Source organism: Copadichromis virginalis, linkage group LG7 (genome assembly GCF_057382275.1).
Source record: "Copadichromis virginalis isolate Kocher_CV1m ecotype Utaka linkage group LG7, C_Virginalis_male_GT1.1, whole genome shotgun sequence".
NCBI lineage: Eukaryota > Metazoa > Chordata > Actinopteri > Cichliformes > Cichlidae > Copadichromis > Copadichromis virginalis.
Window position 1 is genome coordinate 10,220,733 of NC_140624.1, and position 21,309 is coordinate 10,242,041.

A 21,309-nucleotide genomic window follows, 5' to 3' on the forward strand; every position below is an offset into this window, starting at 1 on the left:
TGTTTGTTTGCTAGCGATAGGCTACTTGACGACAGCATTAGCTAACCAGTGTTCCCCAACTTTTTGGGTGTTTCGTGGCCCGGGGGTTAGGTCAGGCAAAATTGCAGTAGCTTCCCTGATCATTTTACAAACATAAGTGAAGAGAATCTGGACTAAAAGGCCTAGACTTATGGTTGTGTGCTGAATCTATGAATCAAACTATCACCTGGAAACATAATTAACTGGTCCATAGCTGTGAAACTGGACATGAGTTCTTGATTCTATGGAGATTAACAGTAATCCAGAAATTTACAAATTTGTCCTGGTACATCGCGTAAATGTTGTCCCTGGGACATTGTGTAAATGTTGTCCCTGGGACATCGTGTAAATGTTGTCCCTGGGACATCGTGTAATTGTTGTCCCTGGGACATCGTGTAATTGTTGTCCCTGGGACATCGTGTAAATGTTGTCCCAGGGACATCGTGTAGATGTTGTCCCAGGGACATCGTGTGATAGCTTGTAAATAATGGAATGAAAATTATTGATTGTTATTAACTTGTGAAAAAGAAGTGTAACAAATCCACATGTTATGTTCTTACACCCTTACAGAAACTGTGACTCCTTCACAATGTCAGGTAAATGTCAACTCATGTTGAATAATCAACCAATCAAGCCTTTTATTATCACATGCAATGTTACACGTACAACTGCAATGAAAATTTCACCCCCTTCTGACCATACATATATTGCTTAAACATCACATTGGGAAGACAGGTCGGAAACAGTTAGGAAGGTCAGAAAACAATTTAATTAATAGATGAGGGGAGAGGAGGAGAAAAAAGAACTACAACCAGACAAAGCTCCTAGAAGACTGAAATGGATGATGGTTGCAGCATGCAAAAAGAAAATGATATCTGTTGACTACAGCATATGCTTTCTCACAGATTACCTTGTGGGAGTAGCTGGACCAAACTCTATTTGTATTTCAAGTTTGAAATCCCTGTTTGACCAGACTAACATTTCAGATGAGGTACCTCTTGACATAAAAATCCTTTTATGTTGTCATAAAACTAATGTTAAATTCTGCTTTAAATACACTTTATTGTACAATTTACTTAATGAATCGTATTCCTTAGTTCTGTTTTTATTTATATGTATTTATTTATTTGTTTTATAAGGTAATAGATGGCCTAATCTATTTGCAGTGTGAGGTATGTTGAAAAGCTTGTTTGATCATAATGACATAGCATGTTTACGTTTTTTGTAATGTATTTGAAAACATAGGTGTATTTATGTTATTTTTATAGAATTTCCCTCACATTTATCCAATACCAAGCCAAATCACTGGAAAAATTTTGGATGGGTCCACAAGAGCACAAAGTGCATACTTTTTGAAGGTATGACTTGGACTGTGGTAACTATGTTCTTATCACAAAGGGTTTATAAGTTGCCACTATAAACAAACAGCATTTTCCAAAATTGAAGCCTTGTCAGAAGAACCTGAAAAATACCTTTCTGAAACCTTTTCTGTGTAAAGACTTGTTCAAAAGCAATGCACACAGATTAAAACATTTCTGTCTTGGCCAACTGATAAAGAACACCAAAAATTTAGTGGTGCGTGTTGAGTCTGTGGTCTTGATTTGTTTTGTACACACTATAGAAATTAATTAATGTAAACCAAAAATGACACTTTCTATATGTTTGTGTATCTGCAGAATTAATTACAAGTCTCACCTGACAAGCTTTTGCAGTTTTGCAGTGTCATTCTTGACAGAAAAACATACTTGTCACATTATTTTTATTTCCAGAAAAACATCTTTCAGATGTATGAGAAATTGATTGGAGCCTGTCTGGAAAACGGCAGCCACTGGACCTTGTTTGTAAGTTGCACAGATTTTGCACTCTCTAGTGCATGATACTTTTCAGTGTCCCTCATTAGGAAAGCTCAAGGCCCAAGCCTACCATATCCATCTTTTTACAAAACAGTTTTGTGACATACCCAAGAGGACCATAGTCTATATGAATTCATTTGGCGAGTCGGAGGTCAGAAAAAGTGCGGTGTTGAAAAACTGGAGGTAATTAATTAACATATTTAACATAACATATTTAATTTAATTGAAATCATTACCGAACGTGGTTATTGATTTCTCTATATGCTTTTTATTTGTAATAACTGCGATCTCTCAGCTCATTTGCTTCAGCAAGAGGCTGCGCTGGAGAGTGGACCTTGTCACATGTGAGCCACCCACATCAACAGGATGGGAACTCATGTGGAGTGCATGTCATAATGGTACTGAAAACTATAGCTTTAACCTATATAAGTAATGTTTACATTTTTGCCTATTCAGTTTTTAAAGCCTTAGAGGCAGGATGGTAAAATCTCAATTTTTTTTGTAGATTGAACCATTTCAGCAGTAATGCTTTGCTTTGGTTACTCTGTTTTTTTTTTTTTTTTCTCGGGGGGGGGGGGGTTAAAAACAAACAAACATTTCTTTGTTAATCTAATTCTTTTTGTTCTTTTTTTTTTTTTTTTTTTCGTCAATTATTAGTTTGCCCAATCTCTCATTGACGGTAAAACACAAGTGGAGGAGTACAACACTGAAATCACAAAGCTCAGGTCCCGACTTTGCCACTACTTATTTTCCTCAATAGGTAAAGATAAAATTAGCTGCCTTCTTTTTCTCTAACATTGGAAAATGTAACTTGTACTTAAACAAATTATATTTTGCAGATCGAACTAGGAAGTGCAGTCAGTGCTGGTGTGTGATTGCAGCCAAAGACCGGGTACACTATGACATGTCCTTAGCCATATAGATTGTTTATTTAATGGACTTTGTTCATTTGTTTTTTGTTTGTTTATTTCTTCTTCTTTTTTTTTTTTTAATTCACAGGTGCAGTGCCAGAAATGTGGTGCATACAAGCACATGCGTTGTTCAAAGTCTGTTTGTGGCATCTGTATCTTCTGTGAGAGTAAGTCACAATATAACTAAACAATGTCCAAAAATGTTTAAAGTGAATTTTTTTTTCGTAATTTTGCCTTTGCACACCAGGACTGTGTAATTAAAGTGGACGTTTCAAGATCCAGTTTTTACACAAAACTATTTTAGACATAACTGTGTCGTATTGTGGGGATTTCTCTTCACAATTAAATTGATATAGTGCTGTTTATATCATTCTTCTTTATGTAACAGCACAGTGCAGCACAGCAGAGGGAAAGGAGTTGTGCAGCATAGTGGGTGGCTATACAGGAGGAGCAATAGAAGTAGCCAGTGAAGAATGTCATCAGGGAAAGCATCAGGCAGCGAATGACAAAGGAAAAAGTTCCTAAGGGAGAGAACATCTGCAGCAAATCGACAAGTAACAGTGAGATAGGAAGACTGACAGTCAGAGATGAAGGTACACAGACTGAAGACAAAGAAAAAGAAACAGAAGTATACGGCACAAGTCTGAGTACAGATAATGCTGCTGCTGATGATGTTGACAGGATCGATGCAGATACAGAATTCCAAACTGATTCAGAAGGAACTAGTACAGTTTACAGAGTGCATGGTCGCTTATCTGTACCAAGCTCAAAAAAGAAAACCTACACAATAACAGAAGACGAGATCAAGCGCAGAATCAACGCAGAGAACATGTCAGTTCATGTTTTCAGAGGTTTGATTGGGGTAGGTATACATTTCGTGATTTTGATGTCACCTGAAATAAATCCGGGTTACTCGTATCAATGAAGTGACAATGTGGCTGGAAATTGTGCATTTGCTGCAACATATACACAATTACACCATGTAAACAAAAGCATTTAACTTTGTGCGCGTGTGTGTGTCTCTCTCTGCTCTTTTGGTGTTTGCACTTTTTCTTTTTTAGGGCCGTAAAGCCAAACTGCCCGCAATGATTCTTGACAGGCCTAAGAAGGCCAAAACTAAAGTAACAGTGTTTAGTGTTCTGAGTGAAGAGGAGGCTGGGGAGCTAGCCCTCGGGTTTGCCGGAAGATTGGCCTGCGATGTCACAACAGACATGGTCTGTAAAGGCATCGACCATTCAAGTGCTGATATGACAAAGTAAGTTAGTAAAACAATATGAAAGTTGTATCTTTTTTGGTATTATTTGTCATTTCCCCGTATTTGGGTTATTGGTGTAACATTGTTAATCTTACTTTCTAATAACAGACAGACTCTTCTCAAAATCCAACACAATCTTAAACATGAGCTGACTGATTCCTCAACCTTCAGTTTGCTGACACACACCTTTGGCCCCGCTGCACTGGATTCTGTCATTTCATTCCTGTGTGAAAAACTTGATCTTGTCTCTTAAATAATGAAACCTTTTGTGACTTTTGTTTGTTCTGTAAATCAGAATCTTGAAAATTGTTCACTGTTGTTCTAAGTTTGTGTTAACTATTTGGCAAAAATGATTGGTTCCTAATCCAAACAGCATAATGACTGTTCTAACACATATCTTAAAAATGCTACAAAGAAAGAAAATTATCACATATGTTTCAATATGAATGTAATTGTGTCACACTCGGTTTGTAGTAGCTTTCCTGTTTTATTTTGAGTTTTGGTATGTTTACACTGTTATTTTTATTTCCCGTGTGTTCGTCTTCCCTTATTAGTTTTACTGTATTAGTCTGATTTAATAACTTATAATTATTTATAATTATTTATAATTACTTATAATTATTTACTTTCCAGTGTGTATATATGCTCCTCGTTTGGATTATTGTTTGTTTGAGTTCTGCCTGTCTTTTCTATTAAAGATTTGGACTTTTGGACTATTAGTGGACCTCGTAGGTTTTTATTCTGTTCAATTGGTAATTGACTGGGTTTAATTTAGTGGCCTGGAAAACAGGCCGGAGGGGTCTGGTCATTTTAACCCCCTAAGACCCGAAATCTTCCATGGCATGCATTTTTAATTTCTCTTTGATATTTGGGCCGATTGGAACCCGATGAATGTAAAAAGAAAGAATTACCAGGTTTTTTTTTTTTTACCTAATTTTTGTTTCTGAGAAAAATGAGAGCCACATATGCGGACATTAATTTGAAATTTCGATAGAACAGTTGCAGTATAATGTCCTCATAACTGTATATCAGGCACTTGTTGATCAAGATTTAGTATTTTGGTCTAAATAACCCAAAATGTGATGTCCACATGTGTGGACGCCAGGCTGGAGTAAAGTGTTAGAGCTATTTATACCTATGTAAACTTTTATACACTGGTTTTTACCTGTCTTGTTTCAGAAAGGTTTAAAAGGGTAATGTCCACAGTTTATTTGTTTATTTATTTGTTTGAATTCAACATATTTTATTAAAGTAATTGAGCTTGAACACAGAAAAAACTGAATCAAATAATCATAAAATCAAATCACTTGCACTATACTGAAGTCTAATCTACTCTGAGCTAATGCCGGTTTCCAACACTAATGATCAGGTGAAGGAGAGAGATGAGGGTGTGCACGGCCACTGGTGCTCTTATCCCTGTTCTTTGTGATACAATCCAACAGGAAAGCAGTCAAACCCTTGGACATTAGCCAAGTTAACGTTCACAAATATATACACACAGAGGAACTCTGAGCCCCAATGTCAGCATTAGCACAAACATGCCACTTCATACCAAATCTCAGTGTGAGGTCAGGTGTTAGTCTCATTCCATTATTCTGGCTATATTTTCTTACTCATTACTATTAAACTTATACTTAAGACTAACTATTAACAAAATCACACCCCAATAACTCTGTTATTACACTTTGTATTTAATCATAAAAAGGCTGGATGTTGAAACCTTTTACTTCTATTTTGTATGAGCCAGGATTCTCAACAGCTGATACTCTATGTCCAAAAAGTGACAGGTATTGTTTTATGGAGCAAAAAACTTAAGAGCGCATATTTTATAAATAATACCAACAATTACAAATGCAGACCTTTAATAGTAATAAGTAATCCTTTATTTATAATGCATAGCAATATAAAAATAGTAACATATGAAAATATTACAATGGGCACAGATGAATTTGTATCAAAAACAGCAACCAAGCCAAAGTAATGAATAACACACATAAATAACAACTGCTTGAGAGACCAAACAATTTCTTTTCAACTGTTCCTTGGCAGAAAGTTAAGACAGCTATTCAGCTTTAGGTTTCAATAAACAGAAGTAATGGATGCAGTCCCTTTGAAATGTCACACAAAAGTCTACTTGTGCATATACTTAGCTTTAACTCTTCTCTTTTTTGTTTTGTATTCCAAAAGGTTTTCATTTTCTCCAGAGGATGTCTCTCTTTCAGTGGTTATCGACTGTTCACATTCATTTTCACAGACTGTTGGAATGTCGATGCTGGCCGAACGTTTCTTGCTAGAATACAATGGCCTAATTTTGCGTGCATTATCTGTCGTCTTTATTTCGTACTGGCATATACTTTTGCCTACTTGTTTTGTTTTTAAGACATTTGTATGCAGTTCATCTATCATTGGAGTAATACCCTCTGGAATGAATGCCCACTGTTTAACTGTGTCTAAAACAGCATTTCGTTTTCCAACTGCATCTTCTGTGCATTTTTTGTCTGTGCTTTCAACTACAGGAGTGTCATTCAAAGTTGATAGAGGACTTTTCAGAGAGTTTTTCATTTGTTTAAAATGGCTACAAGCCACCTTCAGGCAAGCACATGTGTTATAGTGAGAGAACGTACAACAAGTGCACTGAAGTGTTTCAGCCGATGCAAAAAAACACAGATTTCCAAACAAACTTGGCATTTTTATCACTTTCAAGTCCTCACAGTGTACAAAGTAATGCCTTTCTTTCACTGCAATTCTTGCCAAGGTAGAAATGTCTGTTTCCATGTTTGGATAGATGTCATTGTCAGCCTCTGCTAATTTTGCAAGTAACACTAGATGCTTGCAAAGAAGTCCTCGTAAGCCATATGTACAGTTGCAGTAGGACTCAACAGGGCAGACATCATACACCATGTCTTCTCTTGACTCAGATGGGACTTGATATGCATTAACTCCATGGCTGTTCTTGACTGTAATTTTAAGAGCCCAACCACTTTCCATCAGTCTTGAAGCAGAGTCTGAAACTTGAGACAAGGTGTCAGCAAACCTGTTTTTCATGCGGCCCACATCTTGCAGGGTTTTTATGACTGAGAAGTAGTCGTCGGCCTTCCCTAGGAGCACTTCAATCAGATCATCCAGACGCCTATTCTTGTAGCCAGATAAAAACTGGTATTTCAGGCGGTGGAAAAATCTGAAAAACAGTTATTTGAAATGATTAGTAACTGTAATTGAAGGAATTTAAAGTTTTAATCAAGACTGTATTATTTTTTTAAAAATTGGAATACCTATTGCACACGTCTTTTATAAAGGAATGCCGGTTTAGCTGATTTAGGCAAATCCACCTACTCTGTTTTTTGTTGTGATAACATAAAAAACGCTGCTAGAATTTAAAGGATTTGCCTAAAACCTGTTCTGGCAATGACATGACGAACCTACTCAGTTTAGCCTCTTGGATTAAAGCATAATATCTTTTTTTCAGCAATACAATTGAATGAGGTCAAAATAATAAATCATACCTTTCAATCACATTGTTTGTTTCAGAACGAGCGTGACTGAAGCGACGGCCGTAGTCACACCACATGTGGCCAATGCCTTCCCAGTGCTTCTGAAAATACTGGCACACCAAAGGGTATTGCTTAAATGTCTGGCAGAACTCTGCTGATGTGGCTTTAAAGTCGTCCTCCTAAGAGAATTGGATGCAACAGAATATATTTCAATCCATTTAACAGACCTATTGAAATCTTTAATATTATGTATTGAAGCCCTTTTCCTTTTATTGAATAACATTAAGAATTTTAAGTTATTAATAATATGTCGTGTTTTTGTATTAAGAAGCAATTATTTCTTCCCTTACAATGGCTAAGAAGGAACACTAAACCTATAAGCATATTTGGTTTCAGCATCTGTCTGTGAAAGAATCCCACTCACAAGTTCTACTGCACAGTGGGTGACACGATGTTCTGCACAGCTTAAGTACTTGTTTTGATAAGCAAGATAAGAAGCCAGTTTTAGAAATTGTTTCAAAAATCTATTTTGTATCTCTCTGTAACTTTTTTTAGCAACTGAAAGTTATTATGCTCTTAGTGTAATCAAGAAATCAAAATGTGAAATAGACAAATTACACTTACAGATGTGCAAGCTTTCAGCTTACAAAAGAAAGAAATGATTTCATTTCTCTTTTGGGTGTTAGAAAGCCCATGGACCCCGGACTCTGATTTTGAAAGCCATCGATTAACAGCCTGTGAATGTAAGAGAAAAAAAGTTAATCTGGAGAGAGAGACAGAGGAGCAGCTGTACAAAAAGCATAAAAGAAAGCTGACGTCAAAAAATAACTTTGTCACTCACTGGACAAGAGGACCTGTGCATTACAGAAATCAACCAGGCAAACATATTTTTAAATGTCAAAAAGAGCTTTGGGAAGCAGCCACCAGAAGATGAGTGCACTGTGGTCTTAAATGGATGGACATAGTCACTCAACATTTTATCCCTTTATATTCATTAACCTGAGTAGGTGAATATCACAATGAGGCAAATCATGACAACAGGACCCTGTTGTAAAAATGTGTTTCAGGTGCATCTTAGACAACGTGAAAAGAAAACAATGTGGTTTACCTGCAAGACATGGTACCAGCATAGAAGGATAGCTGACTCTGGAAAAACCTTCTGCAAAGCATTTATTTCCGCAAAGTCTTTGTCAACCATAAATGCTCTACAGAAAAAAAGAAAACACTAAATGAGATTAAACAGTATGAAAATGTTTTTGCTATCTCAAAGCACCACTTCAATGCCAAATTAAACATTTCAACTCACAAGTAGATATATAAAATACTGCATACAGCCTATAGGAATAACTTTAACAACTGGAAAGGAAAGTTTTTTGCAGCCCATGCTGCAGCTATAGCATTAGATTCTGGCATGTTATAACTTTTTTGAAAAGGAATTATTTCAAAATCAATAGCTGTCAATGTATTATTTACCTCGGGGAAGTTGGGAAATGCTCACAAACTATTCCAAGAACAGTTTCCAGGGTTTTCTGACTTTCGTTGCTGACAATAGCATAGGCCACAGGGACTCCATGCCCATGATCATCTCTTACAACAAGTGTGAATAAGGGAAATGAATACTGGTTAACGCAGTGCGTGGTGTCAACAAATACTAACTGTTTTGCATAGTTCTCCATGTTTGATTTCATTACAGGTGTCTGCAAAACAATCATTAGTTCTTGGTCAGATGTGTATGGTTGATAGAAGAGAACATGTTCTTGATGTTTTCCATTAAGTAAGGTATGTACACTTTGACTGTCTCCACAGTTAAAGTGCTTCTTCCTCATCATGCAGGTTCTAACACTGTCAATGTCACGTGGTGTGACAAAATGCTCTCTGTTGTGAAGATCTCTGTGTCCATGTTCTTTGGCCCATTTATGACATTCGGTTAGTATGATGGCTGGCTTAGTTCCAAGGGAAAGCAGTTCCTCAATCTTCCTCCTCAAATCACTGGAAATATTGTTGAAATGTGCGTCTTTTGGGTCCGAAGGATCATGCCCATCATGCTTATCATATGTACGCTGCACGATGACTGTGTGGTCTTTCCAACATTTGAGTACTTTAAATGAAACATAGGCCTTACAGCCCACTGCTCTGTAGCTGTTTCGACTTTTTTCCCCAGCTCTGATGCAGTTGAATTTGTAATAGTCTCTTTTCCTGTCTTTACCTGAGGCAACATTTAAACATTTATAATGTCCATGAAGGGTTAATGAGTTCAATTTTTCTAACACAACACTGAATGGGTCCTCCTGGCATTGTGACACATGCACACAAAGTTGTGTGTCTTTTCCAGTTCTTTTTTTTTCGTCATTCAGAACACTTCTTCTAATTATGTCGTCCATTTCTGGTGGAAAAATAACGAAGGTTTAATTAGTCAATATTCATTAATTCATTTTAACTTGTTGTGGGGTTTTTTGCAATACAATGTAAATATTAAATATAATATTAAAAAAAAAATATATATAAAATAATATAAAACAAACAGGGGCTAAAAGAAGCTAAACTTTTATATGGTATGTCTCTGGCAACTTTAACATGATGTCCCAGGGACAACATCTACACGATGTCCCAGGGACAACATCTACGCGATGTCCCAGGGACAACATTTACGCGATGTCCCAGGGACAACATTTACGCGATGTCCCAGGGACAACATTTACGCGATGTCCCAGGGACAACATTTACGCGATGTCCCAGGGACAACATTTACGCGATGTCCCAGGGACAACATTTACGCGATGTCCCAGGGACAACATCTACGCGATGTCCCAGGGACAACATTTACGCGATGTCCCAGGGACAACATCTACGCGATGTCCCTGGGACAAATTTGTAAATTCCTGGATTACTGTTAATCTCCATAGAATCAAGAACTCATGTCCAGTTTCACAGCTATGGACCAGTTAATTATGTTTCCAGGTGATAGTTTGATTCATAGATTCAGCACACAACCATAAGTCTAGGCCTTTTAGTCCAGATTCTCTTCACTTATGTTTGTAAAATGATCAGGGAAGCTACTGCAATTTTGCCTGACCCAACCCCCGGGCCACGAAACACCCAAAAAGTTGGGGAACGCTGGTCTAGAGAACACTGGTTAGCTAATGCTGTCGTCAAGTAGCCTATCGCTAGCAAACAAACAGCAAGCCAAGTGAGGAACATATGTATAATGCTTACCGTTTATTAAAGGAAAGTATCCTAAATTGACTTCAAATTCGGCGGACAGGCGGCGGTTTTTCGCTTCTTCACTTGTATTTCGAAATACTCGAAGGCGGGTATTTCGAAGTCGCAAAGGAATGACGTCACAAGAAGGTGATTGGTCACTTGCAATGTTGAACCTGGAACAACATTAATTATGATGATGTGGGAACAATGCTGACACGAGGAAATCAGATCGTCCGACTTAGATACCCACACTGGGATCAATTCCGTCCTCACGTCAGACTCACTTGGGAGATGTCCATATAGCTTAATATTAACTTTTTTAAAATTCTTTTTTATCTTTTGTTGCAAACTAGGTGTTTGGGAACATCCTATTCTTTAGTGATGGTGAGATGAAGCCTCATGATGAACTGAAGCTTTCCATCCAATTGGTCGACTCATGGTTCGAAGCATTGTGATGATTCATTTGCTCTACTGCGCCATCAAGTGGACAATTCAAGTGAAGCGGGCTCTTTGATTATAATGATGTGTAAACCTTATGTACATCTGGATAATGACACAATAGTGTTTGGTGCTTCACTTTTTAATAAACTAAAAGACCGAAATCAGATTATAGGATGTTGTTAAGGTTCACAATTGAGGAGGGAGAGTACAAACCACCCTTGGTCCAGAAGCTCTTGGTCAAACAATGATTTTAATGAATACACACGTGTGGGAAGAACACTCTGTACGCCGACAGCAAGTGATCTCCGACTTACTAAAGCACAAACAATTATTTTATAACATCAGGGTTTGTTTACTGACGCCCCTTCATGCGTCACAGGTACATTTTATACATAGATCAGATCAACACCACAATGACTTTTAACCCAGAAGATCATCTTCTATTTTCATGGCTGGTACTTTCCGTTCTTATCTTAAAGTGAATTGTTCCTCTTTCTTGTCGAGACATAACTAATCTCTCCTCTAAATAAATCTAACTAATGTGTGTGTATGTGTTGACCTCACATGCTCTTTGTGTCACCTCTTCACCTCCAGCCTGCTGTGTCTCGTCCTCAAATGCTCTTTCTCAATTCACCTGTTGCACTTCTGACCTTTCACTAGACCAGAGGCTCACTGAGACTATGTGTATGTCTTCTACTAAATAAATGTTTTAACCAAGAACCTCTACTAAAACCTTAATATAAAATGACCTGATATAAGTGTTTTGTAAGCATGTATTGCAATTCCTTCTATGTTCTAGTTTTCCCTCAGCATGTATCACCTGAACAGTCACGTCAGTGAAGCTTAAGACCTTTAAAGAACCTGAACATCAACTCAAATAAGCACAGATATGCAATATGTATAAAATAGTTATAACTGCACCTGGAATACAAAATTAATATAATAACTTGTATGCATAAACATCTTAAGGCCATCTTAAAGCTATCTGTTACATTGTTAAAGCAATGATCATACTGCAGATTATATTATGCTGGTCAAATACTTTTCTGTTCATCCCCACAATGTGTAGTGTTGTTTATTTATATTTTGGTGTTTATCATTTGTGATATTTATTACTGTGTGCATACTTTATTAGGAGAGACAAAATTTAAAAAAAAAAAAAAACATCTCTTCCTTGCTGGTTCCATCGAAGAAGAAATGCACAAGTAACTATGTAGCACGTACGTAATCCAATTCCACAACACGGTGTTTTCCTGCCCATGTTATTTCGAATCTGGCGCGAACCGGTGAACCAGTCCCTGAATCAGTCACGTGGTACGGACTGCCCGCGAGGTCTCGAACGTCACTGCCTACGTAATCAAAGCAAGCCTCGATACGCGCTTCAGAAAAACGCCCCCGCGATTACCCGACGCACGATTCGAAGCTTCGACACACAGGACACATCACTACTATTCTTACCTACTACATATTACTACAATATAATTGGATGCACTTTTGTAACTCTGCCACAGAAAATAGCTACTAGTAGTGATGGGCAGATGAAGCCCCATGAAGCACTGGAGCTTTTCATCCAATTGGTTCACCCCAACGCGAAGCTTCATGAAGCTTCATTTGCTCTAGCAGGACACCTACTGGACGTAAAAATAATAGCTGGCATGAATTTGAAGAGTGTGGCATTTTGCACACAGCCTGTAAATGTCAACAACAAAAGGAGTGTGTAAAACATGTATATTGTAGTGATGGCAGTATACTGTGTATATTTATGCTGGCAGTATGGAAAATGATTATTTGCGGCAAAGTTCGAACCGCTTCATGAACCAGTCACGTGGTACAGCCGGGCAGCGAGGCTTCGGACGTCATCATTTTCAGCTCCTCCCATAAATGAAGCAAGCCTCGATACGCGCTTCGCGGAAACGCCCCCTCCATTACTCGACACAAGCTCCGAAGCCTCGATACAGAACGTCCCATCACTAGCTACTAGGTTTAACTAGCTAAAGCTTTCCATGCTTTGACGGTAAGTTCATTTTGGTCTTAAATTAGCATTGCATTTGTTTGTTTGTTGTTTGTTTCAGCTGGCTGTGAAAGAAAGGCTAACCCCATATGTTTAAGGGGATTTAAAAAAACAAACAAAAAAAACCTAGACAATTGTACGCCAAATGAGTGGGTGGGTTTTGGTGGTGGTTGGGGACATTTGGGCTCTATACAGTTAGCTTTGTTTGCTTAGCTCAAATTTAACGGCTCTTGTAGCAGCAGTGAGCGGAGAAATCTTTTTTCTGAGAAAAATAAAAAGGAAAATTACAAGGAGAAATAGCTTAAACTGGTAAAATGTATGAGCTGCCAGTAAGTTTGTTTTGCAGCTGAAGAACAGGGGCCCGTTCTTCGTACGTCGCTCACTACATCCAAGATCAAATGACACATCCAAGACCAAACCATCGCGCTAATCCGGTTCCCCGAACACACCTGTTGTTGACGATTAGTACAGCTGGACGCAGTAATGTGACATCACTGGGTGTCGTAAAAGGGGCTACGCATCGATAGTAGAAACATTGATCGGCAACCCGCTGATTGGTCGGCGAAAATGTCGAAGGGGCGCGCTCGGTATTTTCCGGCAGCAGAGCAAGAACTCTTGATTGAGGGATTTCAGGAGTTTCAGAGTTTAATTAAAACGCAAGGGAACACTGCAAAGGCTGCAAAAGCAAGGAGAGAGGGCTGGCAGGAAGTTGCTGACAAATTAAACTCGTAAGTAATTCAATAATAACAATAATAATGGAGTGGGTTTATATAGCGCTTTTCAAGGCACCCAAAGCGCATGACAATACCACTATTCAGTCACTTTATTATTTATTCATAGATTTATTATATTACACTATATTATCCAATATTATATTACATTATATTATATTGTTATATTATATCCCCTTTCACATTAGAGCCACAACAGGACCCACTATATAGCTTTCTTGTTATATGTAAAATTGTATTTATTTAAATTTTTACTTTTTAATTATTTTACTTGCATTTTTTAAATCACTTTTATATTTAAATATATTTAAATGTTCATTTGCTATTTATCTAGGGATTGAAGAGTAACGCAATTTCTATTCTCCGTATGTCCTGTACATGTGGAAGAATCGACAAATAAAGTTGACTTTGACTTTGACTAGAACATGGGAACAAGTAAAAGTGAAATATAAGAATATTCTACAGAATGGTAATATTTATCACTTATATTGCTTTTCGTCTCTTGGAAAGAGACCCTGAAATAATCTATTTGTTTGTTCATAACAGCAACCAAGAAAAGGGCAGAGCAAAAAAAAGACAGGTGGTGGTCCTGCACCCCCTCGTCAACAAGTTGGTTAAGTAAATAATATCCTCACGGGAATATCGATATCTCTCAATGAGCACACTGTCGCGCTGAGCTAAAGGATCCTGTCTGTCCCGCAATATACGCTGGATTCTGAGGACTCTCCTTATCAATCTTGCACCTTCCGCAATGGGTTTCTCGCGTAAACGGACAGGACATGGCTGCGACAGACTTCCCAAATCCACCTTCGCTTTTATAGCCGTGGTCTCTCATCTTGATTACACGAAGTGATTTGCAATTACTACTCTGAAATATGAATTACATCTGTAATAATCACATACATGTAATAGAATGTTAATAGTACATTTCCCTTTTTTAGGAAATGACCTGTATGTATCTGTGTGACATCAATAAAAGGATCAAGTGCTGCATTATCTTTAGTTACATTGATGTTATTTATTTATGGTGAAACAGTGGTGGAATATCGCTGTTGCTTTCGTATAAATGAAGCGGACATACCTGCGTGGCCGCGATCTAATCCTGTTTACATAAAGTAAACCTGCTCCCGAGCAGGTTTACGCTTACGGCTCTGTTGCTATGACAGCAAGTCCCGGATGAGTTTCGGGGAACCGAACGATCCAAGATCACGCGAAATCGTCAACAATCTAATCCAGCTAACTTACTTAGCGAGGTACGAAGAACAGGCCCCAGCACAAAGCAAGCATCCATGTATATGTTTGTTTTCCTGCGACTTTGAGCAGAATAATCAGTAGCCATCGCTAACCACAAGTTAATGCATGAGGAATAAAACAGCTACAATTAATGATAGGAAAATTGTAACAAAATCTTTATTTTGTTGTAGGGCAGTTGTTTTGCATTTAGTATGTATGTGCATGCATGATTAGAGGCATGCCCCCTCAGCTTGGTGGTTCCTACAGAAATAATCGTACAAAAGTACATTTTACTAACCCCATGTTTGCCTACTGGTGGTGGTCAGAGGGCCCGGTGGCGCCAGTGTCCGGCAGCCTCGCCTCTGTCAGTGCGCACCAGGGCAGTTGTGGCTACAATGTAGCTTGCCATCGCCAGTGTGTGAATGTGTGTGTGAATGGGTGAATGACTGAATGTAGTGTGAAGCGCTTTGGGGTCCTTAGGGACTAGAAAAGAGCTATACAAATGCAGGCCATTTACCATTACATTGTGAAATAGGACTCCTGTCTCCGCCATTTCCCTTGCTTCGTCTTGCTATAGGCTAAAACAGTCCTAGATAACATCCCTGACTTGTGTGCAACTTTTGCATGATTCAGTGAAAGAAATAATCAAGCTAAACAACAGGGAAACAGCTTTCATAAGTTATGGAGAGTTGTACAATTTGTGCCAACATGTTCAATATGATTTATAACATTATAAGTAACATTATTACATGTTGATAAAATATAAGTGATCCTTTAAAGTCTGATATGGAGTTATACTTATTCTATATGGGGCGATCGTGGCTCAAGAGTTGGGAGTTCGCCTTGTAATCGGAAGGTTGCCGGTTCGAGCCCCGGCTTGGACAGTCTCGGTCGTTGTGTCCTTGGGCAAGACACCTCACCCGTTGCCTACTGGTGGTGGTCAGAGGGCCCGGTGGCGCCAGTGTCCGGCAGCCTCGCCTCTGTCAGTGCGCCCCAGGGTGGCTGTGGCTACAATGTAGCTTGCCATCACCAGTGTGTGAATGTGTGTGTGAATGGGTGGATGACTGGATATGTAAAGCGCTTTGGGGTCCTTAGGGACTAGTAAAGCGCTATATAAATACAGGCCATTTACCATTTTATATAATGCAGAAAAATAAAATTCCTATACTGTTTTTTTCTGCATAGAAGCATCATTGGTGATATATCAAGAAATTGATGACATATGTATAGATTTAATATAAATGTAATATAATATATAATATAGATATAAAGTTAACATATTCATATTTTCAAATTTTGCCTAAACATGTACAGGTACTCCAAGTACTCCAATTTTGGCAAATAAAAAAACCTGTCAGCTAATGGTGTGTGGCTGTGTGCATATGCTCTTGCAGAGAGGTTGTGACCTTCCTATAGATATACTTTGCAAAAATATGTTGTGACATAAATATGTTTTTGCTTGAAGACGTTTCAACTCTCATCCGAGAAGCTTCTTCAGTTCTAAGGTCAAATGGTGGAGAGTCCCAGACTTAAGCCCAATGGGAGATTCCCCCAGGGGGACATTGACCCCTAATGATCTAATCACACGAGCCAAGATGTAAAAAAACGGGTGTTGGTCACAATCAGCCAAGGTTTCGGGTGAACTCATTGTGAAAACTAGCCCCACATTATCATGTGATTTCCTGAGGTCAACAGGCCCAGGATGTGAGTGGGCGTTAAGGCGTCTGGGCAAGGATCTCAAAACTGGATTATAGATGGCAGACAGTTGGTGTCATAAACCACCGCCTCTGTTCAAAGATGATCGTTCACAGTGGACATGGCTTCTTTCAGTCCTCTTTCAAACCATCTGTCTTCTTGACCTCACTAAATCACATCACATCACAGGTTGGGGCTGGGTTTCACAGTGAATTCACCTGAAACCTTGGCTGACTGTGACCTACACACCTTGGCTCGTTTGATTAGATAGAGGATCATTAAGGGGTCCATGCCCCCCTGGAGGGACACTTCCATAGGCAAAACATAGGACCAGAATTGGTTATAAATGATTGCTTTGATTTCTGTCATTCTTAGTTATTCTTGATCTTTGTATTTCTTTGTTTTTCCCTATTTTGTGGTTTCTGTGTCTACCTTCCTGGTTCTCTGTTTTTTATTATTCCAAATTCATGCATGTGTCATGTGTCTTTCTCTTTTATCCAGGTAGCCTTGCGTTTTTGAATACTCCTCTCTCTCTTAAATGAAAGCCCTACAATTGCTGACATGTTTGCAAGTGTAGCTCTTAGCAGAGGCATTACTGCCCACCGCATAAGTAAGAATGCCACGTTCTTCATGAATGAAGCAACATTTGCAGTCCCTGGATGCCAGAACCGGACCTCAGAACGGCACAAACCTCTATTGCTGATGTTACCGTGGTTGGGTTCACGTCCTCAAGCGCTGGTTAAGTACTGTGACATCTACTTCAACACAGGATTTGACGTGCTAGTATTTGAGAGCGAGGTAAGAATTCAGGGACCGAGAAATTGGAGCATATGTTAAACTTAATCGGTTTCTCACACTAACTGTATAGCTGCTCTTCTGAGTCAGCTAAAACAGTATGACCGTGTGTTTTATTCTTGTATTTATCGCTAAAATGCATCACAGGGCAGTTAATGAATAATAGTCTTTCTAGAAGTATGTGCTCTGAGTGCAAGCTTGTGCTTCCCAGAATTACTAAAAGTACAATAGAAGGCAGAGCCTTACATTATCGAGCCTCTGTGCGGTTGAGGTTGAGAGAGACAACCTGTACTTTGAAGATTAGGCTTAAAAGTTTATAGTTGGGGTGGATCAGATGACCCCGAATCATCCATAAATCATGCTGCTGTAGGCTCAACTGTTGGGGACTTCCCATGATATAATACCCACTTTTCTGTTCACGATGCATTTATATGAAACTGTTGTACATCATTTCCTTTTCCCTACTCTCTCCCCTTGTCCCCCCTTTTTGTGATCAGATTACTCCCCCCACCCTCTGTTGGAAGTTGTTTAAACTTGTTAAAAGGAAGTTCTTCGTCCACAACTGTTGCCATAATATCACCGTTCAGATTGTCAAATTAAAGGCTCCTTTTCTTTAAACTGTAAAGTGTTTTAAGGTCTATATCTGTGAAGTAGCACTATAAGAATGAAACTGCATTAGATAAATGTGAAGAAAGTTTGTATTAAACTAAGATTGCAATGGAAACCTAACTCATAAAAAGGCAACAGTAGAGGGGACCCCACCAGGACATTGTGGGAGCACTGTAATGTCGCGCATTGATCTTACTTTGAAAAATGAATTCACTCAGTTTTATATTCAAAGTTTAGTGTGTGTGTATGTTTTTAAATGATTTTCGGAAAGGCTGATTGAATTTCTCCTTTTTTTTTTAAAGGTGCAAGGGTTCCTTTGGCCCCGCTGGGGTCTGGAACATGGAAAGACATTACTGGAGTTGCTGGAGAGCGAGCGCTTCGTGTCCCGCCCCTTGCTTGTTCATGCATTTTCAATCGGTGGATATACCTTCTCTCAGCTCCTTGTGCATGTGTCGAAGGATACAAATAAATATCAGGCATTCACAAAAAGGATCACAGGACAGATTTATGATAGCATGGTGGCAGGATCCCTTGAGCACATGGCTATAGGTGAGTTACCATTAACTCACACTTTATCTAATTCTTGTTTTCCTTTTCTTGCAAAATTGATAATTATTTTCCTTCTTTCTTCTCAGGTTTGGGAAAAACTGTATTTCCAAAATGTGAGTGGTTGGTAAAGCAAACAGCCATGTTTTACTTTGACAAGTTTAAAAGCCACACCGTGGACTACTTTGACATAGGCTTGGATGTGTTTTGGAATACGCCCGTCACCGCTCCTGTGCTGATGTTCTACTGTAACAACGATCCACTGTGTGACCCACGAAATTTGGCGGACTTGGCCGGTTACTGGCGAAGGCGTGGAATGGATGTCACAGAAAAGAAGTGGGACAATTCCATTCACGCGGGCCACCTTAAGAAACACCCAGAAGAATATCTGTCCACACTTTGCATATTCCTCAGTTCCCTTGGTTTTACCCCGTTAAAGGCAAAGTTATGAGGTAAAATCCCAACAATGTAATGCAAGAGGAACTTCACTGTGCATTAACCTCAAATGGTTTAAGCTGTAAAAGTACATCTTGAATTTTTACACTAATTGGCATGTGTAATGAAGGTACAGTAACAGTTCAGTTTTATTCAGAATGAAGATCGAGTGTACTCAGGGTTTAGTTCATACAGTTTCATAAACACTAAAGCAAAGCATATAAAGAATAAAATGCACTTTGGATCACAATGTTCATGTACGCCAAAGTAGTAATAATAATAATGGATTGGATTTATATAGCGCTTTTCAAGACACCCAAAGCGCTTTACAATTCCACTATTAATTCACTCTCACATTCACACACTGGTGGAGGCAGCTACAGTTGTAGCCACAGCTGCCCTGGGGCAGACTGACAGAAGCAAGGCTGCCATATCGTGGCATCAGCCCCTCTGGCCAACACCAGTAGACGGTAGAGTAAAGTGTCTTGCCCAAGGACACAACGACCAGGACAGAGAGAGCTGGGGATCAAACCGGTGACCTACCAGTTACAGATACGCTTCCCAACCCCCCTGAGCCACGGTCGCCCCTTAAAAGTTAACAAACAAATATAAAGTCTGACATTTTTCTTTTAGGCAAGCAACTGTCTACTAACTTTAACTAAATCATGGAAGGGAAGACAAGTGCAGGACATATTCTCATTTGAAATGGTGGAACCAGCATAATTTTACTACAACATAATGGTTTGTCAGAACTGTTAATGTACTGGTGCCTACAGACATTTTCAGTTAACTATATATCTTTAAAAATGATTACATCATTACATTTTGCACAACATCTCAACGCCTTTGGAAATGGAGGGTTATACATTGAAGTTCCTAACTGTTCTTTGCCGCTCAAAAATACAATTTCCAAATCAAATGTGAACTTTGCTTTTTGCTTCTTCTTTTTTTTTTAAATATTTGAGACAAAATGTAAACAGTCCAAAGAATGATGTGAACATCGATGACCACAAGCATGCAAGCTCCAAGTGCTTCCATTTATGAAACACAACAGGTCAAGATGTGTGCTTGAGGTTTTACTGTCTAATGTTTGGAGTCGTGTTTTGGTGCTTGCATTAACGAGTTCAGCTTAAATACAATCACTTGTTGCATATCTTTCAGATTTTGAGCTACTGGAGAGAGGGTGGTGGAAATTTTCTCATGTTAAAGACAAAAGGCTAATCATTAGAGTGATAAAGAGATTAATCATTGTTACACAAAATATTTTAGTAGTTAATTTGGTGGACAGCGCTGAACACACGGAACAAACAAAAGAGGGGAAATCAGCATAGTTTTAGATGAAACTTAATTTAACTTTAAATTAAAACTGGACATTTACTTTTCCTGCAGTAATTTACAAGTAAAGAAACTTGTTCCTTGCTTTAAAAAAACAGTTGATTCATGTGAATGAGCTTCAGGGTTAAACTGCTGGTCCGATTTTCAATTTCCTGCTGATGAGTACAGCATGCTGTGTGCACTCAGAAGAAAATGCAATACTACTTGACACTGCTGCTGCTGAAGTTTTGCTTTTTACACATTTTTACACAAAGCCTTGAAAGTGCCTTAAAAAGCACCTCACTTGTTACTACCACCAAGTCTAGCAAGAACTAAGGTGATCACAACAACACATTTTCATGAAAGTATATATTTGATTAATTTAGGTCAGTGTCTATGTGTGTGTGTTAAACTACTCTAAGGTGTTTGTATTCTCAATATTCTTGAAGGATGTGACCTACTAAAATTGGGAAAAGAAATCTTATTCAGTCATTTCTGTTAACACTTTTCATGTGAATGACTTGTAAGTTGAAGATGTTTAAGCATAACATGTTATACTTCTAACTCTGTGCAATAAAGATTTGTTTATCTTAACTTGAACCTGTGCAAGTATTTTTTAACTTTTCCTTTTTTGTCCAAGTTGATTACGAAGGGTTAGGAGTTAAAGCACCAATGTGGTGAAATGCAATATTATTCTTGTTGTAAAGCACTGTACTCTTGCCTACAAAAATTGTTCTTTATAACTATGTGTACAACATAGTTTCTAACTA

General features: G+C 38.5%; 3 protein-coding genes across 4 annotated transcripts; 2 read left to right on the top strand and 1 right to left on the bottom strand.

Moving 5' to 3' along the window:
- Nucleotides 1-458: 458 nt before the first annotated feature.
- On the top strand, nucleotides 459-4,756 carry LOC146704475 (uncharacterized). Its single transcript, XM_085461646.1, has 11 exons — nucleotides 459-614; nucleotides 1,158-1,190; nucleotides 1,287-1,376; nucleotides 1,788-1,859; nucleotides 1,966-2,054; nucleotides 2,167-2,269; nucleotides 2,529-2,631; nucleotides 2,711-2,763; nucleotides 2,871-2,949; nucleotides 3,171-4,037; nucleotides 4,146-4,756. Exons 1-10 carry the CDS (start codon nucleotides 564-566, stop codon nucleotides 3,305-3,307), a joined length of 810 nt encoding a protein of 269 aa, XP_085317772.1. The 5' UTR covers nucleotides 459-563; the 3' UTR covers nucleotides 3,308-4,037; nucleotides 4,146-4,756.
- Nucleotides 4,757-5,893: 1,137 nt separating this feature from the next.
- LOC146704476 (uncharacterized) lies at nucleotides 5,894-10,959 on the bottom strand. 2 transcript variants are annotated; one of them, XM_085461648.1, is made up of 6 exons: nucleotides 10,742-10,959; nucleotides 9,002-9,911; nucleotides 8,637-8,733; nucleotides 8,153-8,263; nucleotides 7,541-7,707; nucleotides 5,894-7,215 (listed from the first exon to the last, which is right to left on the bottom strand). In XM_085461648.1, exons 2-6 carry the CDS (start codon nucleotides 9,907-9,909, stop codon nucleotides 6,168-6,170), a joined length of 2,331 nt encoding a protein of 776 aa, XP_085317774.1. In that variant the 5' UTR covers nucleotides 9,910-9,911; nucleotides 10,742-10,959; the 3' UTR covers nucleotides 5,894-6,167. The 2 variants fall into 2 exon arrangements, with proteins under 2 accessions (XP_085317774.1, XP_085317775.1); XM_085461649.1 differs by lacking the exon at nucleotides 10,742-10,959 and having other exon boundaries at nucleotides 8,637-9,069.
- A 2,182-nt stretch (nucleotides 10,960-13,141) lies between these two features.
- LOC146704477 (transmembrane protein 53) lies at nucleotides 13,142-21,139 on the top strand. Its single transcript, XM_085461650.1, has 4 exons — nucleotides 13,142-13,184; nucleotides 17,342-17,638; nucleotides 18,547-18,793; nucleotides 18,880-21,139. The coding sequence occupies exons 2-4, from the start codon at nucleotides 17,402-17,404 to the stop codon at nucleotides 19,239-19,241; spliced, it is 846 nt and encodes a 281-aa protein (XP_085317776.1). The 5' UTR covers nucleotides 13,142-13,184; nucleotides 17,342-17,401; the 3' UTR covers nucleotides 19,242-21,139.
- Nucleotides 21,140-21,309: the final 170 nt, after the last annotated feature.

Bases quoted from the DNA above. Each gene is read 5' to 3' on its own strand.
- LOC146704475 (XM_085461646.1), top strand. From the start codon at position 564: ATGTTATGTTCTTACACCCTTACAGAAACTGTGACTCCTTCACAATGT. The intron at 615-1,157 runs GTAAATGTCAAC...TTGTTTTATAAG, and splicing joins TGACTCCTTCACAATGTCAG to GTAATAGATGGCCTAATCTA. The intron at 2,055-2,166 runs GTAATTAATTAA...GCGATCTCTCAG, and splicing joins GCGGTGTTGAAAAACTGGAG to CTCATTTGCTTCAGCAAGAG.
- LOC146704476 (XM_085461648.1), bottom strand. From the start codon at position 9,909: ATGGACGACATAATTAGAAGAAGTGTTCTGAATGACGAAAAAAAAAGA. The intron at 7,708-8,152 runs GTAAGTGTAATT...CAATTCTCTTAG, and splicing joins AGCTGAAAGCTTGCACATCT to GAGGACGACTTTAAAGCCAC. The intron at 7,216-7,540 runs GTATGATTTATT...ACTGTTTTTCAG, and splicing joins ACAAACAATGTGATTGAAAG to ATTTTTCCACCGCCTGAAAT.
- LOC146704477 (XM_085461650.1), top strand. From the start codon at position 17,402: ATGTTTGCAAGTGTAGCTCTTAGCAGAGGCATTACTGCCCACCGCATA. The intron at 17,639-18,546 runs GTAAGAATTCAG...TTTTTTTTAAAG, and splicing joins TGCTAGTATTTGAGAGCGAG to GTGCAAGGGTTCCTTTGGCC. The intron at 18,794-18,879 runs GTGAGTTACCAT...CTTTCTTCTCAG, and splicing joins CCTTGAGCACATGGCTATAG to GTTTGGGAAAAACTGTATTT.